At 42.5% G+C, this 24,483-nt stretch overlaps 1 protein-coding gene across 2 annotated transcripts in view; it reads left to right on the forward strand.

Annotated features, from left to right (window-relative positions):
* The first annotated feature begins 1,152 nt into the window (after positions 1-1,152).
* TNFRSF19 (TNF receptor superfamily member 19) overlaps positions 1,153-24,483 on the forward strand; it is a 160,208-nt gene continuing 136,877 nt past the window's right edge. Inside the window, exons 1-2 of one of the 2 annotated variants that reach the window (XM_029602544.1) lie at positions 1,153-1,255; positions 20,593-20,694. In XM_029602544.1, the coding sequence (XP_029458404.1) occupies positions 20,626-20,694 (69 nt within the window). In that variant the 5' untranslated portion in view covers positions 1,153-1,255; positions 20,593-20,625. Of the gene's footprint in view, positions 1,256-3,668; positions 3,838-20,592; positions 20,695-24,483 lie in introns of those variants that run through there. The other variant, XM_029602545.1, reaches the window with a different exon arrangement.

Genomic DNA, 24,483 nt, shown 5'->3' on the forward strand with positions numbered 1-24,483 from the left:
TCTTCCTGTGCTTTTCTTTTTTCCTTCCTCAACTTTGTTCCTACTAATTTTAACTCACCCGATTCCCCACCACGACACCTCATTTCCAGCCCTGCTGCTTCCTGGGCTCTTGACGTCCAATTTCCTCTCTCTTGTCCCACCTCTGGGCACGCAAAGGCTCTGTTCCTCAAAGCTTCACTCTGCGAAGTGCCCGGAAACTCTCCTGAATCTTCAACTGCAGAAACACCAGAGAAACCAGCAAAACCCATGCACCGAAACTCTGAATTCCCTGACCATTCTTCTGCCCCAGGGTTGGACCTAGCGCTCCTCCCTGTGCTGAGGAGCTCTGACCCCCAATGTCCCTCCCAAAATGCCACTTGTCCCCCAGCTGGGCCTCTGAATCATCTTTCGCTCTGACCACCCCTTCCTTGCACCCGCTCCCCCCTCATCCCCTCACACTACTCCTGACCTCCTGCTGACCCCTAGGAGCAAATTTTTGCAGCTCTTGTCTGATCTCTCCTTTGGCGTAAAGACGCGCAGCGCCTCCTCTCCCCTTCCCCCCTAAAGGTGCCTTGCGCACTGCTCCTCTAACACTTCTAGAACTTAAACCTCCCCTAGTTGGTGCCCCCCACCCAATCTGGCACCAACCTATTTTTACCCATGGGGGGGGGGTTTGCGGACACTTTTCTTTACCGGTGCCCCATGTCCAGTAACCTGTAGCTCTTCTTGTACCTGGAAGCTCACTCGCCTTTCTCTATCAGCCAAACCAGACCCCTGCACTCCCCGACGTACAGCAGGTACTTTTTTAGAACTCCTACCCCGGGCAGGGGTAGCCCTAAGGTTGCTGCCCGACCCAAACCCAGGCAATTCTAGCCTCCCCCCCCCCCGCGTACTACAGGCGCAGCTTGAGCAGGCACAGCCGGGGGGAGGTTGTACATGTCCCCAGATACATTCAAGGAAATCTCTGCGGGATCCAAATCCTCACTGCTGACAGACTGAGAGAGGGGGGAGGCTCCGGCCCGCTCTCACCAGACGCTGAAAAAGGGGAAAGGGGGGTGGGGGGAAACAGCAGGAGGGGAAGGAACAAACGAAACTTGCCTGCTGGATGTCCCTCACGTAATCCGAGCTCCTCCCCGGCACCGCCTTCCTCTCCCCCTGCTCTCTGCTGGCCGGCTCCCGCAGAACATTCTCTCTTTGCTCTTCTTATACATTGCAGCAGCACGACTCGGGGGAGGGCTGGACTAACCGCTCCCTGGACGCCCTGCAAGAGACTCAGGTAACTGGAACGCCGATTAAAATAGCTCAGAAACTCCGGATTAGGGTTTGTATATCACTTCTTATTTTCAAACAACTGCCTCACGAAAACGGTGCGAGCGTACTGCCAGAATCACCGCGCAGCTCTCTCCTCTCGCTCCTGCTATAGTCTGGCAGGGAAGTACGGCCAGCTAGCCGGTCCCTGCCAGCCCTAACCAATAGCGCCGCCGCGATTCAAATCGCTGGCGTCGCGCTAATAGCCGAGACTTCAACCCCAGGCCCTCCTCCTCCTCCCTCCTATCCCCCCCCTGCGACTTTCGCCGCTGCGCGTCTTTCCCTCTGTTACGTTTCGCAGCACGGGACAAGCTCGCGCCGCTCCGATTATATGCTTACACATGAACAAATACAATGCATTGAACGTGCAATTTATTTATTTTCAAAATAAGCAGGTATATATTTTGCACATGAAAATACAGTAGGACTTGCTCTCGCATAGCCTGATTTATGTTTGTAAGTCGTTATATTTTTAAAAATTGCACGCATAATTGAAATGACCAGTTTTCCATTTCTTTTATCAGATCGCCCAGTCCTACTCCAGGCCATTGAGACCTTCCTGGTTCTTCATCCTAAACTCCTCTCAGTTCACCCAAAATTCCCACCCAGCCATAAGTCTCTTTTAAAAGGGCAACTTACACATGTATCTGCTGGCCATCTGGGATGCCCCCTATACTGCCCCTTTTTACATGCATTATATGTGCACATGAAACCTAAAGTATGCGCGTACTTTCCATGCTTATAAAATTGCAATTATGGTAGTTCAGGCTACTTATGCATGCATATGCTAATTTTTATGAGCACCCCTAATTTAATGATAATGAGGTAACATGGCAGGAGGCAGAACTAAAATTACAGGAAGTAATTTTAGAAGTTATGTGCATAAAAATTAGCATATGCATGCATAAGTAGCCTGTACTACCATAATTGCAATTTTATAAGCATGGAAAGTACGCACATACTTTAGGTTTCATGTGTATATATACACGTATAAAAATTTAGTTCTGTCTCTTGCCATGCCACCTCATTATCAGTAGTTTAAGGGTATGTATAACAGAAGGACTTTCATATTGTAGAATTAATTTTATAGTTATATATTTGTTAGATCAGGTCATACTTAAGTTTATTCTGTAAGCACAATTTGTGTAAACTGAGGTATATTAAATGCTTGTTACTAGGATTATATTATTGCTTTGTCTTTGTAAGTAGTACCGTGTTGATTAATGATATACTTACTATTGCTCAGGACCATAGAATAGGTGGAGTTGGATTGTGTCAGTGATATATTAAGATATTCTTGTTCATAAATCCATGCTATCTTTTGAGGCTGATTGTCTTTAGTAGCCCTGATTTTATTTTTTTTATTCAAACCCCAATAGAAAGACCTCCCCCCAGAATGTACAATAATTAAAATTATTCTTGAGGTGTAATCTTACTGAAAGGAAAAATGATGGGAAATATTAAAAATCAAATGAAATTGTGGACTTTTTCATATGGTTTGTCAGTTTTGGATGAATAGTGAAAGGATCATAGCAAAAATTGATGTTTATTGCATAATTTATTATACATGCCCTTGTGAAGAAAAGTCTGTATAATATCTAAGTAAGCATGTGTAATACTTAAGAACATTCAGACTATGTAGTTAAACTTGTGTATGGTTCTTCTGATACGGTACTCAAATGCTTTCATTTTAAAATATATATGATGGTCATTGGCTGTGTGCTGTTCAATATACAGCAATTTATGCTAACTCTCCCAGAATTTGAAGGGAAGACAGGTGTAGTAAACTGTAGATCCTTGATTTCTCTTTTCTTTAATATAGTCCTTAAGATACATTTGGATTTCTACACTTGAGGATAGATTCAATAAGATATATTACCAGTTACATCATAGTCTTGCAGCCTGAGGGAATTTAATCCTATTCTATTTCTAGGATGTTGAGGTTTACTTTCGACAGCCCTTCTAAATGGGTGTTTATCAGAGCCTTGGATATCTAAGCTGATTCAGAAACAGAGACCAAAATGTAAAGTTAGCATAAAGTCCAATAGTGTGTCTTTAATATTTAATATTCAAAATGTGAAAAGATTCATGCATAGATATGTTTGTAGCTGTGTGCTGCTTTTGAAAACTTGTATCATGAGGTTTTCTTTTTTTTTTCAGTATTCAACTGGCAGTGCTTAACTCTTGTTTGGATGTTTTACAAGTGAGCCCATTTCCTAAAAGATTTAGGTCCTTTTTCAAAAAAAGGATGTTTTTTTTCATAAAGACAAAATGAAAATAGCCCTTTAGATCTGGCCCTTAATGTTCAAAACAGGTTACTGTTAATAAAATAGCTTAATGTTCCACATACTCATGTCTGTGAAGAAAAACTCTGAATCCAATGAACAAATATTTGAGAAAGAGCTTTTGTATAGTGACTGAAAAACAATATCCTTTATTTGCTACAGATACACACAAAGTGCGTAATAACCAGAGAATTAATGGATTGACTCCAGTTGGCAGAATTAGAAATGCAGCTGGCATCTGTGTTATGCCAGTCTGTACCAAAAGGTAACAAATTTGCCCGGTGGCAACTCATTGTTAAGTGCTGCAGTGTCTGCATTTTAACCATAGTTTTTAAGTTAGTGACAAAAATAGGAAAGTTGCTGTTGATGTGTTTGAACAGTGCCATAATGTGCTATTTCCTTAAACTGAAGGATTTTTACCCCTTTTTCTATATAACCGAATGACTTATAGCTTGTTATACCTTTTTATGGGACCAATATAAGGTAAATTTGAAAAGGAATGCGTGCGCGTCCATGTGCACGCGGTTCCCGATAGGTGGACGTGATCATTTTCATAACGTGGGCGGTGGTGCGCGCACAAATGCAGTAGGCCTGCGACTCGCGCGTACTGGGGGAAATATTCTAAAGAATGCGTGGGGATGCGATTGAGCCTTTGCCCAGTTCCCTCCCAATTCACTCCAATTAAGGAGTGAACTGGGAGGGAACTTTCCTACCCCTGACTCTATCCTTCCTCTCTCTTTCCCTCTCCTCCCCGCCCCTAAATCTACCATAACTATCCCCAGATTTTTAATTTTGCTACTTACTGCTCTTCTGAAGCAGACGTAATCTCTGTGCACCGGCCGGCTGCCGGCACACGGCTCCCCGGGACAGCATCGAATGGCGCTGTCCCAGCCCGTCGTCCCCCACCCCCCCCTTTCTTTGGGCCTGGCACGTCAGCGCGTAACACGCGTGGCCGTGCCCTTTGTAAAATGTGTGCGGCACGCGCAAGGCCCAAACACACGTGTAACCCCCAAACCCCCTTTTAAAATCCGGGTTTATGTGAATAATCCAAAGCTATTCTGGCACGTGAATCTTTGACACCACATAAATCTCTTTTTCCAATTTGATTCTTTCTAAGGAACAATCCTTTTTAAAGATTAAATACTCTAAACTAGAGATGTGTGAACGTCTTCATTCAATATAAAATAAGCAACATGTATTTAGAGAGGCAATCTTATTGCAAGGGAATTGTAGTTTTAGGGAGGGTAATTTTCAAAGGGACTTCTGCACATAAAACCGTGCTTTTCCCCAGAAATGGCATCATTTTATGCATACTGGGGTAGATTTTAAAAGGTTGCGTGCGGGTGTACATTTGGCGCGCGCACATGTACACCCGATTTTATAACTTGCAGGCGCGCGCAAGTTATAAAATCAGGGATCAGCGCGCACAAGGGGGTGCACAGTTGTGCACCCCCTTGTGCGCGCTGCCTTCCCCCATTCCCTCCCAGGCCGCTCTGAAATTGGAGCGGCCTGGGAGGGAATTTTCCTTCCCCTCTAACCTTCCCCCCCCCCCCAGCCCTACTCTAACCCCCATCAAAAATTTTGTTTTACCTTTTGTGCCTGCCGGCCAACTGCCGGCGCGTGATCACTAGCACAGCGGCAAATATGGCAGCTGTGCCGGGAGCCTGACCCCGCCCCGGGACTTACACGTGTCCCGGGGCTTTACGCGCATCGCCGGGCCTTTTGAAAATAGGCCCGACGCGTGTAAATCCACTTGGATTTACATGCGTAGGGCTTTTAAAATCTGCCCCACTATGCGTAAAGTGGAGAGGTGTTCTGGGGGGAAAGGGGCTAAGTATGAGCAGGGTTTGGATTTGCCTGCATACTTTTCGATTTTGAAAAGTATGTGCATAAATTTTCTCGGAAAACCTCTGAGCACAAATTAGCAGGTGTGACTTGTGCGTGGGATTTTTCTGGGATAATTTTCAAAGTAAACTTGCATGAGTAAGTTCACTTTGAAAATTGCTATAATTTGTGCATCTAACAGCCTGCAGATTTATGTTGGCTGTTACAAAATTACCCCCTTATGGCTCAGGTACAGTGTCTCATTATTTCCTTGTATGATGGTTAGGTGATGGGAATTGTTACCTTGTTGGTTTAATGGTACTGAACTGAATTAAATAGTTTGAAATAAAAGGATTACCTAGGTATGTGCTGCTCTTATCTCTTATAATTCAATTATGGAACAATCAAATTTTAAATTTAAAAAAAAAAAAATTATCTTCACTTTGAAACATTTTTATTCTAATTTCTTTACAAACATTTTTGTGCTGTATTACATTTTTACTTACAATGGACATGCATGTAATAGATGTACAGCTGTAGCAGAATAGATTTTTCCAGCTCAAATTGAGACTTCTAAATCCCTGCAGAACTTGCCAGTAGTGTACTTTTGAACCAGTTGGTAAGTGTGTAGTCCTAGTTGGGACTTCCTCTCTGCTAGCTGCTATGAATGTTTCCTCTACAGTGTTCCCAGCCCTTACTAAGGGGTAGGAGTCAGATCTCAGAATCAGACTTGGCTCTTGTGCACAGTACTGCTGCTGGCCAATCAGTCCAATTACTGTACATTAATTAGGAAAGAATTGAATTCAAAGGACCTCTTTATCAACTGTGATACTATTTTGTTGTCAGATATACAGGTTGGTTTTTCTTGCTAGTTTTTTCACCATACGCCACACTGTTGATTAGTATGTGCCAACCCTTTATCTTCTGATTAGATTTTATATAACTAGTAGGATTAGCAGTGATAACTTTAAAAATAACCCTTAGTTATTAAAAATTTCTTCAGCAGGGAGGAGAGATGGTTTATAGTGCTTTTTAAAGTAGAATCATTGATATCACAGTCTATGAGGCACATGATTACTTCTGTGATGTATTGTAAGGATTATTTCAAGCAGAAAACTATTGAGACTGTAAGATCAATGCTTGTATGATGCAAAGCCACAGGCAGCCCTATGCAAGCCTGATGAAAAGATCTGAATGCATTTTTCAGTCATTAATCTTGCCTGAATGCTGTGAAGTTAACGATCCAGATGTTCACAGATTTTCAATGGAAGCTGTGATAGCTTTGAATAATTTCAAATGAGATATAATCTTCAGGGTTCAAACCATTTCTTAGCAATTCAATAGAAAGTGAAATTTCCATCAGTATGGCATCAGATGTAATGCAAAAATTGTGTAAAAGACAACATGTAAATGCTTTGAGAAAGTTTAGTTTTGTTTTATTTCAGGTTACAAATACTCTGTTTTCTTTTGTTGCTTGACATTGGGTCATGCCAATTTGGAACTCCTAGTTATTGGAATTTTGAGATTTCTTATCAGCATCAGGTTCTAACACTAATAGATTCTGGGTTTAGTAACGGTTACAGTGTTTAGATTTTATGTGGGGAAACACAAATACATTAGCTAAATCCTCTTGAATCTTGGTTCAAATATGTACTTCTAGTGAGGTGCACATTACAGCAAGAGCACGATATCCATATAGTAACAATGTCCTTTTTTATAATGAATGTTTGATGTTTTAGCCAACTAGGGCTGTGGTTTAGGTGGCATATACATTTTTAAAATAAATACAATAAAATACTGTGAAAATCAGTCAGGGTACAATTATTATTGTTTAGTGTCTCTGAAGTAGACAGGAAAAGAGTAAACTTTACACTAATGGTTCCTTTGTCTTACAGAATTCTCTGTTCATTTACATTTGGGGGTTGCCATTTGTTTTTAATCCACTTATGATTTCATTCTAGTATTGAACTCTGGGTGGTGCTTAAATTATTTTTAACAGGGCTTGATTTCAGCACTGGTTATAGGAGATATATTTATGCCAACCCACTTTAGTACTTTTGTACTATTGCATGCTAGAAAAATAGGACCTCATTACACAAAGTATGTTAGTTATTCTCGTTTTGTTGCAAATGTAGCTTACAGAATGTGCAACATTTGATGACTAATAAATCAAAATGATGTCAAGATACATAAAAAGAAGGAAGAAAAACTGTGGCCCTATTTGAAAAAGTATCAAGAGCATTTGAATAACAATCTTAGGGCCTCATTTTCTAAAGTATCGCAGGGACGGGGGGCGGGCCTGCGCTAGCCGGCAGTGATCGCACCGTTGCCGTTTTGCACCCAATAGCGCCACCATAGGAGGTGTAGCTATTGGGAGCGAAATAGGCAGCGAAAAGGCACTTACCTTTTCGCTGTCCGCGGTGTCGGCGCAGTGTCGGCCCTGGTGACGCCCCGACTCCTCCTCTTCCGGGGCCGACTCCGCCCCAATCCTGGTATCGCACGCGATAAGGGACTTTTCGCGTGCGAGCGGCTTAGAAAATGAGGCCCTTAGAAAGCTTAAGACATGATCAAGTGTTTGGCAGCTAAGATTCAATGCAAAAAAGTGTAGTGCCATGCATTAGGGGTGCAGGAATCAAAGAGAGCTGCCAGAAGCTGGTGGAGCAGGTTAGAGAAGCATAATCCTGGCAGACTCTGCTTCTCCTGTGATGGGGGAGAGGCCAAAGTATGGGGAAAGAGGGCTTTGGAATTTGTGGGGGCAGAGGGTAGGTACTAGAGAATTGGGTGGAGGGGAGAATGGTATCTCAATAATGGGAAAGAGGAGGAGATGAGGATTGTGTGGGTGAGGGATTGTATAGTGAGGGAGAGTAGTGATTCAGAGATTGGGTAGATGGGGGAAAGTGTTTATTGGGGTGAGAGATTGGGGCTGGGGTAGTGTGAACATCAGGGTGTGGGATTGGAGGGAAGGAGGGATAATCTGATGGGTATTAGACAGGGGGCTGCAGAGTATGAGGAGAGATGTGTTGGACAGGGAGATGATAGTATGAGCAGGAGAAGTGATAGGTTGAGGGATGTTAGTGGAGATATTTAAAATGGGCTGGGAGTTATTAGCAGGTTGTGGGAGAGTAGAAAGAGGCTGGGGATATGAGATGGTGGTAAGAGTTGTGCTGAAGGGTGATGGGAAGAGGAAGGGATTATAAAGATTAGCAGGAGATATGGATGGACAGGCTGAATGGACAGTATGGTTTTTAACTGCCATCATGTCCTATATTTCTGTGAAGGACCTGGAGAAGTGTGAGAGGCAGTGAAAAGGGATGGGGTTAGGGAGGGGAATAAAAGAAGTTAGAAATGGGGGTGGAGGAAGAAGGGAGTGAAAAAGTAGGGGAGTAAAAGGCTGAGTAGGGAATAAGAGCCAGAAGAAAGAGAATGGAACTAACAGAGAGGGTGAGCAACAGGAAAGGAACTGGGGCTGATGAGAGAATGAGAGGCAGAGAAAGGTAGATGAAGGCTTGAAAGAAGATGATTGGAAGGGCAAAGAGAATCAGATAGCTGGAGATTGGCGAGCGGAGCAGCCCAGTGAAGAGGGGACAGAGGACTGAGAGCAATGGAGGTGAGAATTAGGAAGATAAAGAGTTGGGAGAGGGAGAACTAGTTTTCAGGGGGGACAAAGGAGGGTTGAAACATAGCTATGAATGGATAAAGAGACAGAGAAACAAATGGAGAAAAATTAGATGAAAAGGAAAGATCAGTATATTAGAGGTAGATTTAGGGGAGGAGGAGAGAGAGAAGGAGCGAAATTGAAATCCTGAAACAAGAGATAGGAGAATACCGATGAGAGGAAAGCAGAAAAAAGAAACTTTAATGCAATTATTAAAAAAAAAAAAAAATCCAAAAAACAAGCATAAGGAAAAGCATTTTATTTTTAGTTTAGTGACCGGAATATACCCGTTCTGGGAATGTGTATTGCTGATATCTTTGCATTTTTCTCAGTATAGGAGGAAATGCATTTCTGTTTCTGTTTCTCCAGTGTTGCACTGCATGCAGAATTGGGCTTCTTGGGGTTTCCCTTTCAGTTTTTGTCTGCTCGTTTCTATTTCTAATTTGCGGTCCTTTAATCTGTATTTGTGAGGGCCTATCTGTGTTCATAAGAACATAAGAAATTGCCATGCTGGGTCAGACCAAGGGTCCATCAAGCCCAGCATCCTGTTTCCAACAGAGGCCAAAACCAGGCCACAAGAACCTGGCAATTACCCAAACACTAAGAAGATCCCATGCTACTGATGCAATTAATAGCAGTGGCTATTCCTAAGTAAACTTGATTAATAGCTGTTAATGGACTTCTCCTCCAAGAACTTATCCAAACCTTTTTTGAACCCAGCTATACTAACTGCACTAACCATATCCTCTGGCAACAAATTCCAGAGCTTTATTGTGCGTTGAGTGAAAAAGAATTTTCTCCGATTAGTCTTAAATGTGCTACTTGCTAACTTCATGGAATGCCCCCTAGTCCTTCTATTATTCGAAATTGTAAATAACCAAGTCACATCTACTTGTTCAAGACCTCTTATGATCTTAAAGACCTCTATCATATCCCCCCTCAGCCGTCTCTTCTCCAAGCTGAACAGCCCTAACCTCTTCAGCCTTTCTTCATAGGGGAGCTGTTCCATCCCCTTTATCATTTTGGTTGCCCTTCTTTATTTATAAAACTTGATTACATTCCTTACATCCAAAACCATTATGGCATGGTATGAATAAAACAAAAAATCCCCACCCTCCCAAACACCCAATAATAAATTAGACACATAATTTCCAATAATTACAATAAATAAACAGGTTTTATTTTTTTAAGTCAGACTAACTTGAGCAAGAAAAAAACAGGTCTTTACCTGTTTCCTAAATTTAAAATACTTGATCTCAGACCTTAAATCTATTGGCAAAGAGTTCCATAACTTAGGATCATAGGCACTAAATGCAGTCAGCCTTGTAACTGACCTGTGAACTCTAACAGCAATTGCTGTGATGAGCTCAAAGCTGTGGAAGGCTCGTAAAGCTTTACAGGCCTTGCTAAATACTTGATGCTACTTAGCCAGATAAGTCGAACTTATTCAGCTAAGTGGGTACCGCAGAATATCCAGCTATACCACTTAGCTGGGTAAGTCACTTATCCAGCTAAATAGTTGGCCGAAAGTCAGTGGGTGAGCAGTGGGTGTAATTGGTCGGTGGTACCTATCCACTTAACTTAGCCAGATAAGTAACAATATTCAGCCTTATCCAGTTAAGTTAATCAGATAAGTTAGTTGTGCCCATAGGAGGTCTAAAGTTAGCCAGATAAGTATATCCGACTAACTTTTATATTTATCTTGGTATATTCAGCAGCACTACATTCCTGTGTAAGTTGGCTGGATAAGTCTTATCCTATTAGCTAGCTTTAAATATTGGCCTCCAGAGACCAGATTTTAAATTGAATATGATCAGTAAATTGTCAACCAATGAAGATCATACAAAATAGGTGAAATATGATCAAATGTCTTGGCACACACCACTATACAAGCTGCAATGTTCTGTTTTCAATTGCAGCCATCGCAAACTCAGTTTTGGCAACCCCTTGTAGATTCGATTTCAGTAGTCTAGCTTGCTAGTTATCAACTGATGCACTATTGTTTTTAAGTCAGAAAATGAGAGATATGAACATAACTGCCTAATTTGCCTATGAGAGAAGAAGGCTGAGTACACGACTGTAGAAACTTGCAGTTTCATTGTTAAATTCCTATCCAACCAAATTCCTAGGCTCTTAAGGGTGAATTTTAAAAGTCCTACGCATGCCAAAGCCAGGAAATACACGTGCCTTGGGCTGACGTACACCACACGCAATTTAAGAAGCGCCTGAGTTCACGTGTATCTCCTGGTACGCACACAAATCAAAAAGTTAAAAATGGGGCAGGTAGTAAGTGTGGTCTGGGCGGAGCATGGGTGGGACATGGATGGTCTGGGAAGGTGTTTCTTCAGCTATTCAGAGCAATTCCATTTTTCCTGGATTTAATTTAAATTTATTATCATTAAATTCGCCCTCCAGAGCTGCCAGACATCCATTAATATTCCCAACAACAGAAGTCTTATCATTCTCCTCAAGAACCACCAATTGAATGTCATCTGCATACAAAAAAAAAATTTCAAAAACATTTTTGAATGAGAACTGTGGTTTATATGAAACGACTACAGTTCTCACTCAAAACGTTTTTTGAAATTTTTTTTGTTTGACATAATTTTTGAAAATACATTAAAAAAAATTTTTTTTCTTTATTAATTGAACAATGTGGGTTCTTTAGGAATTATTTGGTTACTACTTACATTTGTGGTATTTTTGGTTCTTTTTGTTCTGAGTGCAATAAGGCAAAACCGTCCCATCCAGCATGGGATGGCTTTAGCCTATTGCATATGTTCTTTATGTATGACTGCAATGACGTATTCTGCTAGTGTGTAATTTCTGGTAGTGATATGTAGCAGTCCAGCTTGTTCTGTTTTCTAGTAGTAGGTGTATTGGTGTTTTAGGGCATACAGGTTTGCTATATAGATACAGAGTGACATTTTTGCAGGGTTTTTTCATTACTTCACAATGAGGCTGATGCAATATAAAGCGCAGAAAGTGGGTGCTGAAAAGTCAGCGCCCGCTTTCCTAATGTGTGCATGGCTGCCATTTTCATTACTGGCTGACGACCAGTTATGAAAACCAACGCCGAGTTTACCAGCGTCGGTCTTCATAACCTGGCGGTCTGCCGAATTATTATTATTTTTTTTTTAACTTAAAAAAAGAAGTACAGAAAAGCTGTTTTTTTTTCTGCTTTTCTGTACTTCTTTTACCTGTACTCAGCTATTAACGCCTGCTCCAGGCAGGCGTTAATAACTGAGCAATAAAAGTGCATCTGAGATGTCTGTCTGAACAGAAATTGCATAAATAGTAAACAGCCCACACCAAAACAGCACCAATTTCCAGCACTTAAACAGTAACCATCTTACCTAAGAAAAGGCAACACTGAAAATATTACACCAGGCCTTAAGACAACAATACATCTCCTATTAGGAAAACAGACCAAGTCAGGCTGTTAAAGAGCCCTACTCAGAAACTACACGCCAGCAGAAAACCTAACCTGAATCACATGTGCTGACCCTCACCTAACAAAGAATAAAGAGACCAAAACGCATAACTAGAAGCATGCAGACAAAAACTGAATTGGAAACCGCAACAAGCCAGAGTATCTGTATGCAGTGTAACAAAGGAAGAAAAGAAACATCACCAATCATTATAAAACAAATCAAGAAATATAAAAGCAATAGCAGTAAAAACCATACTAACAAAAAGAACAGATTATTTTAAAATAGCCGATGAATGGAATATCCAATAATTAAAAACTCATATCAAACATTTCTAGATACCAATAAAATATTTCAAAATAGACACAAAGACCCAGTAATGAAAAATAATAAGGATACAAAAATTTTTTTGCTCTGCATTCCTGGGAACGTTTGATATCCAGGTGCCCTGAGATTGTTTTGAATTAGCAGGAGAAGGGATGGTTTGCTTGCAACTTTCTCCTCTATCTCTCACACTGGCTCTCAATCACTCACATATACACATGCCTTTTCTCTCTCTCTTATATAGGCTCTTAATTACCCATTTACACACATGCTGTCTATCTTTTCACGCTTACACAGGCTTTCAATCACACACATACATGCTGTCTTTTTCTCTCACACACAGACTCTCATTCACATGCTTACAAACATGCTCTCTCTCTTTCTCTCATATACACAAGCTCTCAATCACATACTCACATGCTCCCTCACCTAAATCAGCTCTCAATCACACACAGACACACATGCTCTCTCTCTTATTTATACACACAAGCTCTTAATCATACATACACATGATCTCAATCACACACATACTCTCTTTCACATATACAGGCCTCAATCATTCACATACATGCTGTCTCACTCACACACACACACAGGTTCTCAAACACTCATGCTTGCTCATTCACTCACTGCCCCCCCCCCCCCAGACTAGCGGCAGCAGCAGCAGCAACCTCCTTCGTTTTCAGCCCTTGCAGAGAAAGGAGTCCCATCGGCAGCTGGGGTTGACATTCTTCCTCATTTTACTCTGAGCCGTGCTGCACATTCTTCAGGCTGCGTCTCTCTTCTTTCCTTCGGGCCGAGCGCACTAGCAAGGTCTCTTCTTCCTGCGCACGCACCTGCTGCTCACCACTTCCTCTTCCGAGCCACGGGGGGGGGGGGGGCGGGAAGAAGAGAAAATGCCGGTGCCGCTGACTCCAGCTGTCCTGCTGTGTTCCACTGGGGCTACCAGCATTTAAAGCCCGGGCGGAAGACCTATTTCGCTTGGGTAGGGGGAGCAGCTGGGTCAGCGGAGGACTAGGAAGTGTGGCGACACACCTGTGTATTCTTGATGACACACTGTTGTGTCACGACACACCAGTTGAGAATCGCTGAGCTAGAGCATTTTTGCAATCCAAAGTATGCAGCGCTTTCTCACCATCATGAGCATGAGGTAGTGGAAAGAAAATGAGGAGCACAATGGACTGGTTTAAATGGAATGCCAAGACTACCTTCAGTAAGAACTTGGCATGTATTCTGAGTCCTTCTCATGGAAGAACTGTAGATACAGAGAGTGGTGCACTAGAGCTTGAAGTAACTGCTACTAGAAAAGCCACCTTCCAAGTTAGATATTTGAGAGATGTTGATCGAAAAGAGACTGCATTAGACAAGCGAGGACCAAGTTGAGATCCCAGGCTAATCGTGGTTTGCTAACCGGTGAGCATAAGTGCTAAAGGTCCCTCATAAACTTGGAAACAAGTGAATATGTGGAGATAGGTGCCCCATTGTTGGGGAAATGATAGGCAGTAATGGTGCACACACACTGATGCTGTTGCAAGGCCAGTCTGTGACAAAAATTGAAGGCAGGACAATAGGTGTTTTTTGGTTCTCAAATGAATGGGTCTAGGTTATGAGGAGTACACCAGTTCAAATATCTTTTCCACTTGAAGGAATAACTGCATATATCTTCAATCTTTTCAAATTTTTCAATTGCTACATTGTCTCGCAGCCTCCCAAACAGTACTTTTAAGTGCTATATAAAAAAAACAACCCAAAATGTTTTCTTCACAGGATGTCTGACACCATAAAGCCCATCATTAGCTGTTTCAAAAACTGTGTATATGGTAGGAAAATGCCTATTGTAGATGAACATGACATCTGTTCCTGGTACAATGACCAGGTAAATTGCTACCACTGTGGCAGGATGTCTCCGTGCTCCCAAAACTCTAGGGCCTGGAAAAAGGAGAAACTGCGTAAGTCTCTGAAGAGCTGCAGCCAGTCCTATTCACAGAGTGAGGCCTCCCCTTGATCCTCGAGAAAATTTCTCCCTCCATTGGAGCAAGCCAGGGTCCCCTTCATATTCTCGGGTTTGAGCAAACAAAAGAATCACCATTCTCAAGCATTGGTAAGTCATTTGCCAGCATCATTAAGCTCAAGGCTTAGTAAAATGAAGAAGCATCACTCTTTGGAGCTGGCGGTGCAGTGCAGCAAAAAGGTTTTGAGTTTCTGCGCTGTTGATTCAGCTAATGCATCATTTATCAGCACACTGAGCCCCAGCACTATCGACACAAATAGCTCTGACACTGTCGATACATTGAGTCCCAGAGCTATTGATACATAAGACCTCAGTGTCATCGATGCATAAGGCCCTTGTACCAGTGACACATCAGGCCTCAGAGCCAACAGCACATAAGACCTTGATGCCATCGACACAAGGCCCCTGCCCCATCAACATTTCGCACACCAGTGCCATAGATGCATCCAGCTAAGGAGCACTCGACATACTGAGCCTCAGTGCCATTGATGCTCCCTCCATTAATGCCTCATTCATTGGAGCAAGCTTCTGTATCATGGACACTGTGTTGCATCCGTCGGTCTCAGACAGCTTCGACCCTTGTGCCTCACCTTTTTCTCTGCTCTCCCCGCTAGCCTTGGGAAGATAGCCTCTGCTGCGTCTGCAAGCCGCTCTCTCAGGCATCCCCGGAACGACTATGCCATTGCCTCCTGCCATGTTCCTCCCAAGGGTCTCCTAGGGTGTGCGCGCGCACTACCCACATCTTTATTCTAGCAATGGCGTGAACCTCGGGGGAGTCCCCCTCAAGTGACGTCACGCCATCACGCTATATAGCCTGTACTTGTTTGCTAGCTCATTGAGTTAGCAAGGATTGGATTCGTCCGGTCTATGCTATTCTGTCACTTCCTGCTGCCACTGGAAGCTCTACCTTGCCCTTCGGGGTATTCTATAACCTGGGTACCCGCTCCTCGGGGGCCCTCTGCTTTCCTTTCAGGTGCCTTACTGGGATCAGGTACTCGCTCCTCGCGGGCCTGCTCTCCCTGCCTCGGTACCTGTTACCATCTACTTCAACCTGGTGGAATCGCCAACCTTACAGCTACTTTCTAGTGAGTAATCTAATTCTCAGTCTATCTCACCTACAGCTTTGCCGTGCTGGGAATCCTACACCAGAATCTCCCTATACCAACTTGGTGAGATGGGTTCCCTCTGTCGAGGGTCCCTGGATTGTTACCTCTGGATCACCTCACTACTGCCACTTCTGGTGGTATCTACAAGCTGTCTAATAAAAGATCTAACTCTGTGTTTGTGCATCCCGAGTCTAGCCCAGTACTGTGGCTCCCCATGGGGCTGTTCCCCGTGGGCATTGTCATCTGCCACAGTACCCACGAATCCACCCAAACACCGCTAAACCATAACACTCTGGGCAGCCGTACTCCCGAAGCAACTCTTCACTAAGTCACCAGTTCCGTCCATACATTTAGGAAGATTTTCAGGTGTGGAAGGAGAGATGCTTCTCTTTTTCTGCCAATTTCTAGGGCAATAATCCCATTGAGATTACTGAAAAAGGCTTACACTTGAACACGCTAGATCCCATTTGCTCCGTAGTACACTTAATTTCTAACTGGCCCCAAGGACACATTTTACAAAGTCCAGCTGAAGTACAAGATGATTCCATTCTAGTTTCTGAAGAGGATATTCCACCTCCAACGCCCAGCCAGAGGGTATTTCAGCCCTTAGACCAAGTGGCAGAATTGATGAAGACTTTCTTTACCTCTCTGGTGGCTATGAACAACCTTCAACCTCTCCTTTCCAGGATATGAGATTTACTCCCAAAATGGCGATCGCAATTGCCCACGCCATCCCGGGGACACCAGGGAGGTCGGCGTTCAGAGGCAGAGGCAGCCATGTTACCAAGAGTCATTGGAACTGGGAAAAAAGAGGTGAGCAACAGAGGGCACAGCCGTCTGCGACCGGGCACAACAATAGCCTGTCACCCAATAGTCTATTCTCCATGGTGGTGTCCGGGTTGCTTAGTCAGTAAATGTTCCACTGCAACCCTCAGCTTAGGACTCCCCATGTGTCATGCTTAATTCAGCCCTGCTCATGGAAGGAGAAAGAAAGTTTGCTTAACGTAAACAGTGTTTTCCGTAAACAAGATGAATTAGCCATGTTAAATACCTGCCCACCTCCCTGGAGAACTGACTTAGCTCTAAAATTGACTGAGGGGCTCACAAGACAATGCCTGTACAGGAACTTCCGTACATGCTCAGTAGAGCAAAAGCTGTATGAGCTAAGAGAGAAGGGTCCGTTTGGCACTATCGGATGATGTCATTGCTAATTCATTCTGCTGTCTATGGAGTACACCATTTATAGTAAGTAAATTTGCTCTATTATTAATTTGATTTGATTTACTGCCATTCCATTTGCAAAATAATGCACCTACAGGCGTCATCCTATTGCGGAGAAGTTATTTTCTCTGGCAAAATCATTAGTAAATGGAGTTAGAAAGTTAAGTCTATTTCCTTACATACATATTATTCTATAGTAGTTTTTACAAATTATTCCACAATTACTTATATGGATCTGAAATATTGAATTTGACAAAATTACCAGTATGGTTCTAGATCATTGAAAGTGTTTTTTTGGGTATGTAATGCTTATGCTAAAAAGATCTGCCCGTCCTGCAAACCTATGATTGTGTCAGGTTCATATGAGGATAACTTTTTTCACTTTTTTCATTTTTTAAAAAGTTTATTGAACATTTTTAGATAACTTTTGTGTTGGTATAGAAGGAATATTTTCCTGATATTTGAACCAGAAGACTTTTTTTTTTTTTGTTAAACTGCTGTGAATTGGATATTTTTGTGTTATGCATTCTAAAATAACTTAATGTTGCACATTATATGGTGTGCACTGAATTAATGGTGACTGCATTATTGAGCTCTTTGTAGTAGTACACTGTGACTGTTGTGATTGTTGGCATCAGTAATCAGCTGACATCTTTTGGCAGCTTGCTTCTGTATTTGATAAAATGTAGGTATTTAATTCATAATTGTATATTTCACTGAAGTTACGCAGAAGTTATTAGCATCATATGAAAATGTTGAGAAGCAATTTATGTAATGATGATCGAGTAGCTAATATTTTAGACCATACTAGTTTATTGGATTTCATGCACCAGTGATAAAGCACAAAATGTGTTTTGCTCATTAGTGCATATCTGTTTTAATTATTTAATGTAAACGGTCTTTCACTGAGCCATCATCAAAGATGATAAAATGATATTAAAGTGAAAATAAACAATTTTACGGTAGTTGAAGATTCTTCAGTGCTTAAAGTCACTGGCAAAAAAAGAGCGCGAGTAGTATGTGTGCATGCAGGGATTGAAAAATAGGTTCACATACTCAAGTCAGCTGATTTTCAGTGTGGATGAGAAAGTCCAAGGCAGGAACAGAAGCTAGGCTGTGAAATGCAAACCCCCAACTGCTGCTGACAAGAAGCTGTAGTGTAATTTGGTGGCATACAACCATGGGGAGCACCGCTTGTCGACAGGAAATAGCAGTGAGAAGAAGCTGTGACAGGAGCCTCATACATAGCACGGGCTGGGAGGGGGGCCAACATTTAAGCACATAAACCCCAATTTTATAACCTGTAAACGCAGTGTGCATAAGGCTGTTACCTGCACATATTTACTTCTGCTCTTTATCAGGTATAAATCATAATAAAACTCTTTACAGACAAAAACTGACCGGGTGAGGGTCTGGGTAAACCAGGGGGAATGCAGGTGGTAGAACCAGAGGAGTCTGGATGACCTAGAAATAGACTGGATAAACTGATGGACTAATTGGTAAAACTGGGAATTTCCTTCATGCACACATGTTATAAAATGTGCTTGTTTGCGCATGTAAAAGCAGATAAGTCCTTAAGGAAATACGCAAATAACATTTTCTCATGAAATTGCTTAAAATTAGGAGCACACATACACGTGCTAGGTGTATTTTATATAATGTGTATGAACTTGTGCGGCCGATATAAAATTCTAGCACATATGTACATATGCACATATATGGGTGTGCACGTGCTCGTTTTAAAGTTTCTGCCCTTGTAACTTATTGATTACTATCTCTTATGATCATTGAATTTTGGTGACGTGATTTTTTTTTATATTATTAATGGCAAATGTGATAATATGAACTAAATTTAAATGTGAGAACAATTTAGTAATTTGATTTAGAAATATGTCCAGGAGGTGTAAACATTTTTGCAATATATTTTGATTGAAAAAAAAAGTTATAGCCTCTGGGTTGGAGGGAGTCCTAGTCATCTTGCAACATTGACACCTGTGCCAGCTAAGCTCAGGCCATATGTGTGTTGAATTCTACAGGGGGGGTCACAGTGTGCAGCCCCCTGGGGGGAGGAAGTTAAAAATAGGGGATAACCCTTGGCTAATTCTGAATGATGGTTTATAGTGCCGTATCCCCAGTAGAGGCCGAATCTGATAGATCTGGAAGTCTATAGGAGTAGGAGGAAATTACTGGATCAGAAATTAAACTAAAATAGAGTTGGAATATTGGAACTAGAGTTGGAATATTATGCTAACCTGCCAAAAACAAAATTAGTTAAAATGAAGCCACAAAGTAGTCATGCAGCGATGATACCTTTCTAAGGCTAACAAATGTTTTAACAATGCAAGCATTTAAAAAAAACTATACTAAGGAAACTTCCTTGATCATTTCCTGCTGTTATTCTTTTCTGATTCCATGTGTCTGGACATAGAAGTAGTGTTTATCTTTCCTGTTTTTATCTGGTTTTTCTGAATTTCTGCTGATAAAGAAAGAGAGATTGTGAGAGAGATTTTCAAAGGGTTATGCGCGTAACTTACATGCATAACTCTGAAAACCTGCTCCTGCATGCACCGAGCCTATTTTGCATAGGCTCGGCGGCATGCGCAAGCCCCGGGACACACGTATGTCCCAGGTCTTTGAAAAGGGGGCGGGGTCAGGGCATGGCGCCGGTCTGGGGGTGGTCCGGGAGCGGGACCGAGGTCTCCGGCACAGTGGCTGTGCCGGGGGTTGGCACGCCGGCAGCTGGCCGGCGCGCGCAAGTTAGGCCTGCCAGAAGCAGGCGTAACTATGGAAAACAAGATAGGGGGAGGATTTAGGTAGGGCTGGGGGGTGGGTTAGATAGGGGAAGGTGTGGGGCAGCGGAAGGAAAGTTCCCTCCGAGGCCGCTCCAATTTCAGAGCGGCCTCGCAGGGAACATCTACTCCTACTCCTACAATTTCCTCCTACTCCTAACATCCACCAAAGATCGTGCATTCTCCACAGCGGGCCCTCTCATCTGGAACAATTTGCCGACTGACCTAAGACTGGAACCCTGCCTTCTAACCTTCCGAAAAAAACTTAAGACCTGGCTTTTCCTCCAAGCCTTCCCCTAATCTCTAAAATGTCAACAAACCTCCCAACCAGGATCCACCCTACTAACTAGTCTCTCAGACCAATCTCAGTATATACATATATATTTACCCTCAAGTTTTTGCTGTCCTTCTACTTCCCGGCTACTCTAGCCCCCAAGTTCGATACCCTTGTTATATGTAACTTGTTACTGCCTTCTTGTTATATGGTTATTTATTTAGTTAGTCCCTACGTTCCATGTAAACCGATCTGATATGAATCTTTTCATGAAGGTCGGTATATAAAAATGTTAAATAAAATAAATAAATGAATACTAATCTCAAGTTTATGTTGTGCATTTTTCTAATATTTAAATTTATTTCCATGTTTATTCTTTATTCAGTTCTTCATGAAAAATAATATTTAATCTGAAGAAATGGTCTGTGAAAGATTCCAAAAGAAAGTTCATCTTGCGAAGATGTTATTGCTTATATTACCATGTTTAGTAAGTATAGTAAGGATATTTCTGTTTTCAATGATGCAATTATAATGAAAATAATTTAAAGATGGAATGACATGTATTTCTCTGAAGCCAAGGTGAACAAGTAAATTACACTGATAAGTGACATCAACTGATGGTGCCAAATATGGAATACATTTCCTGAGATTTCCAGGGAAAACTCCCAAGCTTTCTCTGAGCATGTGTGGCAGATCAGGCAGCTGCGCAGCATGGCTCCTTTGTTGTTTTCTGCCAAGAGCAATGAATGCATTTTTTTTCTCTCAGATGATGGCTACTAATTTTACTGCATTGCTTTAGACTAGTTCTTTTCTTTTTCGGGCAAAAGTGTGCCTTAGTTTTATTTTCGCTTCCTTCTTACAAGGCAATTTCCAAAGCTTTGCAGGTAAATTGGTTGCCTTCCCTCCGACTCCCTAAAAATACAGGTAAATTGGTTGTCTGAAAAATGCATTCCCTCTTTCTTCCTAAAAATGCACGCAGGGTTTTACAGTGCGCCAACTTTTAGCTGCATTTGGGAGAGGCATTCTGAGTTTTGCAAGGAGGGATAAAACAATAGGGGCAGATTTTAAAAGCCCTACGCACATAAATCCAGCTGGATTTACACGTGTAGGGAGGTTATGCGCTCCAGGCCTATTTTCAAAAGGCCCGGCGGCACGCGTAAAGCCTCGGGACGTGTGTTAAGTCCCAGGGCTTTTCTGAATGGGTGGGCAGGGGGCGGGGCGGATGGTCCAGGGGCGTGGCCGAGGACTCTGGCACGCGCAAGTTACACCTGCCTCTGGCAGGCGTAACTTCCGAAACAAAGGTGCGGGGGAGGAGGGATTTTTTCGGGCGGGACAGGTAGGGGAAGGTGGGGGGGGGAAGGAAAGTTCCCTCCGAGGCTGCTCCGATTTTGGATCTGCCCCATAATGGGCCAGATTTTAAAAACTACGTATGAGCGTAGATTTGTGCGTGCAACCCAGCGCGCACAAATCTATGCCCGATTTTATAACATGCGCGCGCAGCCACGTGCACGTTATAAAATCCAGGGTCGGCGCACGCAAGGGGGTGCACAATTGTGCAACTTGGCGTGCGCCGAGCAGCCTTCCTTCGTTCCCTTCGAGGCCGCTCCGAAATCGGAGCGGCCTCGAAGGGAACTTTCCTTCAGCCCCCCTCCACCTCCCCCCCTTACCTTTAATTTTTAAGTTGCGCCCCCTTGCCCCCGGCCCGCCCACTCCCCACCCATTTTTTCAAGCCCCGGGACATACGCGCATCCCGGGGCTTGTGTGCGTCGCCGAGCCTATGCAAACTAGGCTCGGCGCGTGCAGGAGGCTTTTAAAAGGGTTACGTGCGTATATTATGCGCGTAACCTTTTTAAAATCTGCCCCAATGTGCTTATGGTACATTTTGAAATCCCGGTGCGCGCATTACTTGGGGGATGCACGCATAAGTCGGGCTTGCGCACACTGGCCAAATTTTAAAAGCCGGCCAGATGCATGCGTATCTCCTGCTGTGCGCACATCTCACTTGATTTCAAAAAGGGGCATGATCTACGCAGGGTGTAGCGGTTTGGGGGCATTTCCAAGGTATGTGCACATAAATACTTATTGCACGCCGATCCTCTGCTGTGTAACTACTTCTGCTATGGAGAAGGTGTAACTGTAAAAAACAAAAAAAACCAGCCATTTCAGAGGAGTTTAAAGGCTCTGGGATAACTGGGGAGAATGCAAACTATTAAAGCAGGAGGTTTGGAGGACCTAGCTCAACACTGGGCAAACTGGTGAACAAACTGGGGAAACTGTTCATGGCGTGATTTAAACCGATTTCCATGCCTGAGCGCGCATAAATTTAAAATTCTGTGTACATGTGTGAGCAACCAGTCTATTTTATAATGTGCACACAAGTTATAAAATGACTGCATACCTAGGCGCGCGCCGGCATACACACGCCATACTGTGCCTGCACACCAGTTTGAAAGTTACCATCTTACTGGTCAATTTTAGTGCTATCATTAGCAGGACCCATACTTTGGAACACCATGCCTTTAGAAATCAGATTACAAAGAGACATCAAAATCTTTAGAAAAAGTTTAAAAACATGGCTCTTTAGACAGGCTTATCACAAAGAGAATGGAGAAAAGAAACCAGGTCAGTAAGGGAGCGGACACTAAATCACCCACACACATCTCCTTAATCCATATGTGTGGTACTAATTTTTTTTTCTCTCTCCACTAAAGGATAAGATTTAAGTATTAAGCTATTACTGTATTCAAAATGAATACAGATAGAATTGGACTCGTTTCATCACATTTACAAAATTATAATTCTTTATAAAACTGTGTTACCGAACCTTTTTGGCACCTGTTTAATGGATATAATTCAATATATTTAGTAACATTAACTTATGTGCCGCCTTGTTAACCGTTGTGACGGTACCTATCTTAGCGACGGTATAGAAAAGATTTTAAATAAAATTTAAAAGCCCTACATTCGCCAAAGCTAGGAGATACACCTGTGACTCGGTCCAGCGTGCACTGCGCAGATTTTAAAAACCGCGTGAGAACGTGCATAGCTCCTGGTATGCACATAAAAAGATTTTCACAAAAAGGGGTATGACATGGACAGGTCTGGGCAGGGCATAGGCAGGCGTGGATTGCACCATGAAGTTTTCAAGTAAGTTTTTACATGCAAAAGCGTGTATCGGGTTCCTCTACCGTGTAACTTTACTTCTACTATGGACAGCGTGTAAGTCATGTAACAAATAAAACTAGGCTAGTCAGCGAGGTTTTAAGGGTTAGTGCAAGTAGGGTAAAAGGGAGTCAAGTTAGCTAAGGGGTTTAGGATGTCCTCTTTTTTACTGGGGTGAACTAGGAACAAACTGGGGAAACAGATAATTGTGTCGGCGCAGAAATCCACTAAAATCCCCCCCATTTACATGCTTGAGTCGCCATTTGCACACAGATATGCACTTGAATATAAAATCATGCGCACATCTATGCACATATAGCTGATTTTATAACACATGCGCATATACACACACACATACGCATGTGTTATAAAATTGCCGCGTCCATGTGTGCGTGCTGGCAAACGTGTGCCCATGTGCGTCTGCAAGTGGGTCTTAAAGTTTACTTCTCAGATTGCATTTTTAAATCTCTGTGTATTTTTTCTTTAAAAATATCACCTGCAAAAAAAAAAACCAAAACTGGTGCAAAACCATGGCAGTTTTTAAAATGGAAAGTATATGCCTATTTTCCCATTAAATTTGGTGCAAATTCCATGACTAAACCCTTAACACAAATGGACAGTTTGAAAATTACCTCCTTTGTGTTTTAGACAAGATTTCCCATGCCTTTACATTTTCTTTCTTTTTTGCTGTTCTTTTCTGTAGAGCCAGTTTTTGAGGCCTTCTCTGACAAGCCTTCCTAGTTGAAAACATCTTTTTTCTACTTGGACTGTCTCTCTTTCAAAATGTCTTCTATTTCTGATTTTGTATTTTATGTGCATAAGTTTACCCAAACTGAGTGGGGGCATTCCCAGGACAGGGTTGAAGTGAAGTTTACATTTACGTACCTAATTTTGTATTTGCTGGTGTAAGTATATGTGGGTAAATCTGATGGGATCATTTTCAAAGTCAACTTGAATGTGTAAGTTCACTTTGAAAACTGGTGTAACTTATGAGGGGGGGTGGGTGTGTATATTGTACTGCTGCTGTTTAGGGTTGTGACTCAGTGCTCTTAGGGTTATAACGTTACTGATAGCCATATATATCCATGCTCTTTGCAGGACCCAGTAACAGCCA

This window comes from Rhinatrema bivittatum, chromosome 5, assembly GCF_901001135.1.
Source record: "Rhinatrema bivittatum chromosome 5, aRhiBiv1.1, whole genome shotgun sequence".
NCBI lineage: Eukaryota > Metazoa > Chordata > Amphibia > Gymnophiona > Rhinatrematidae > Rhinatrema > Rhinatrema bivittatum.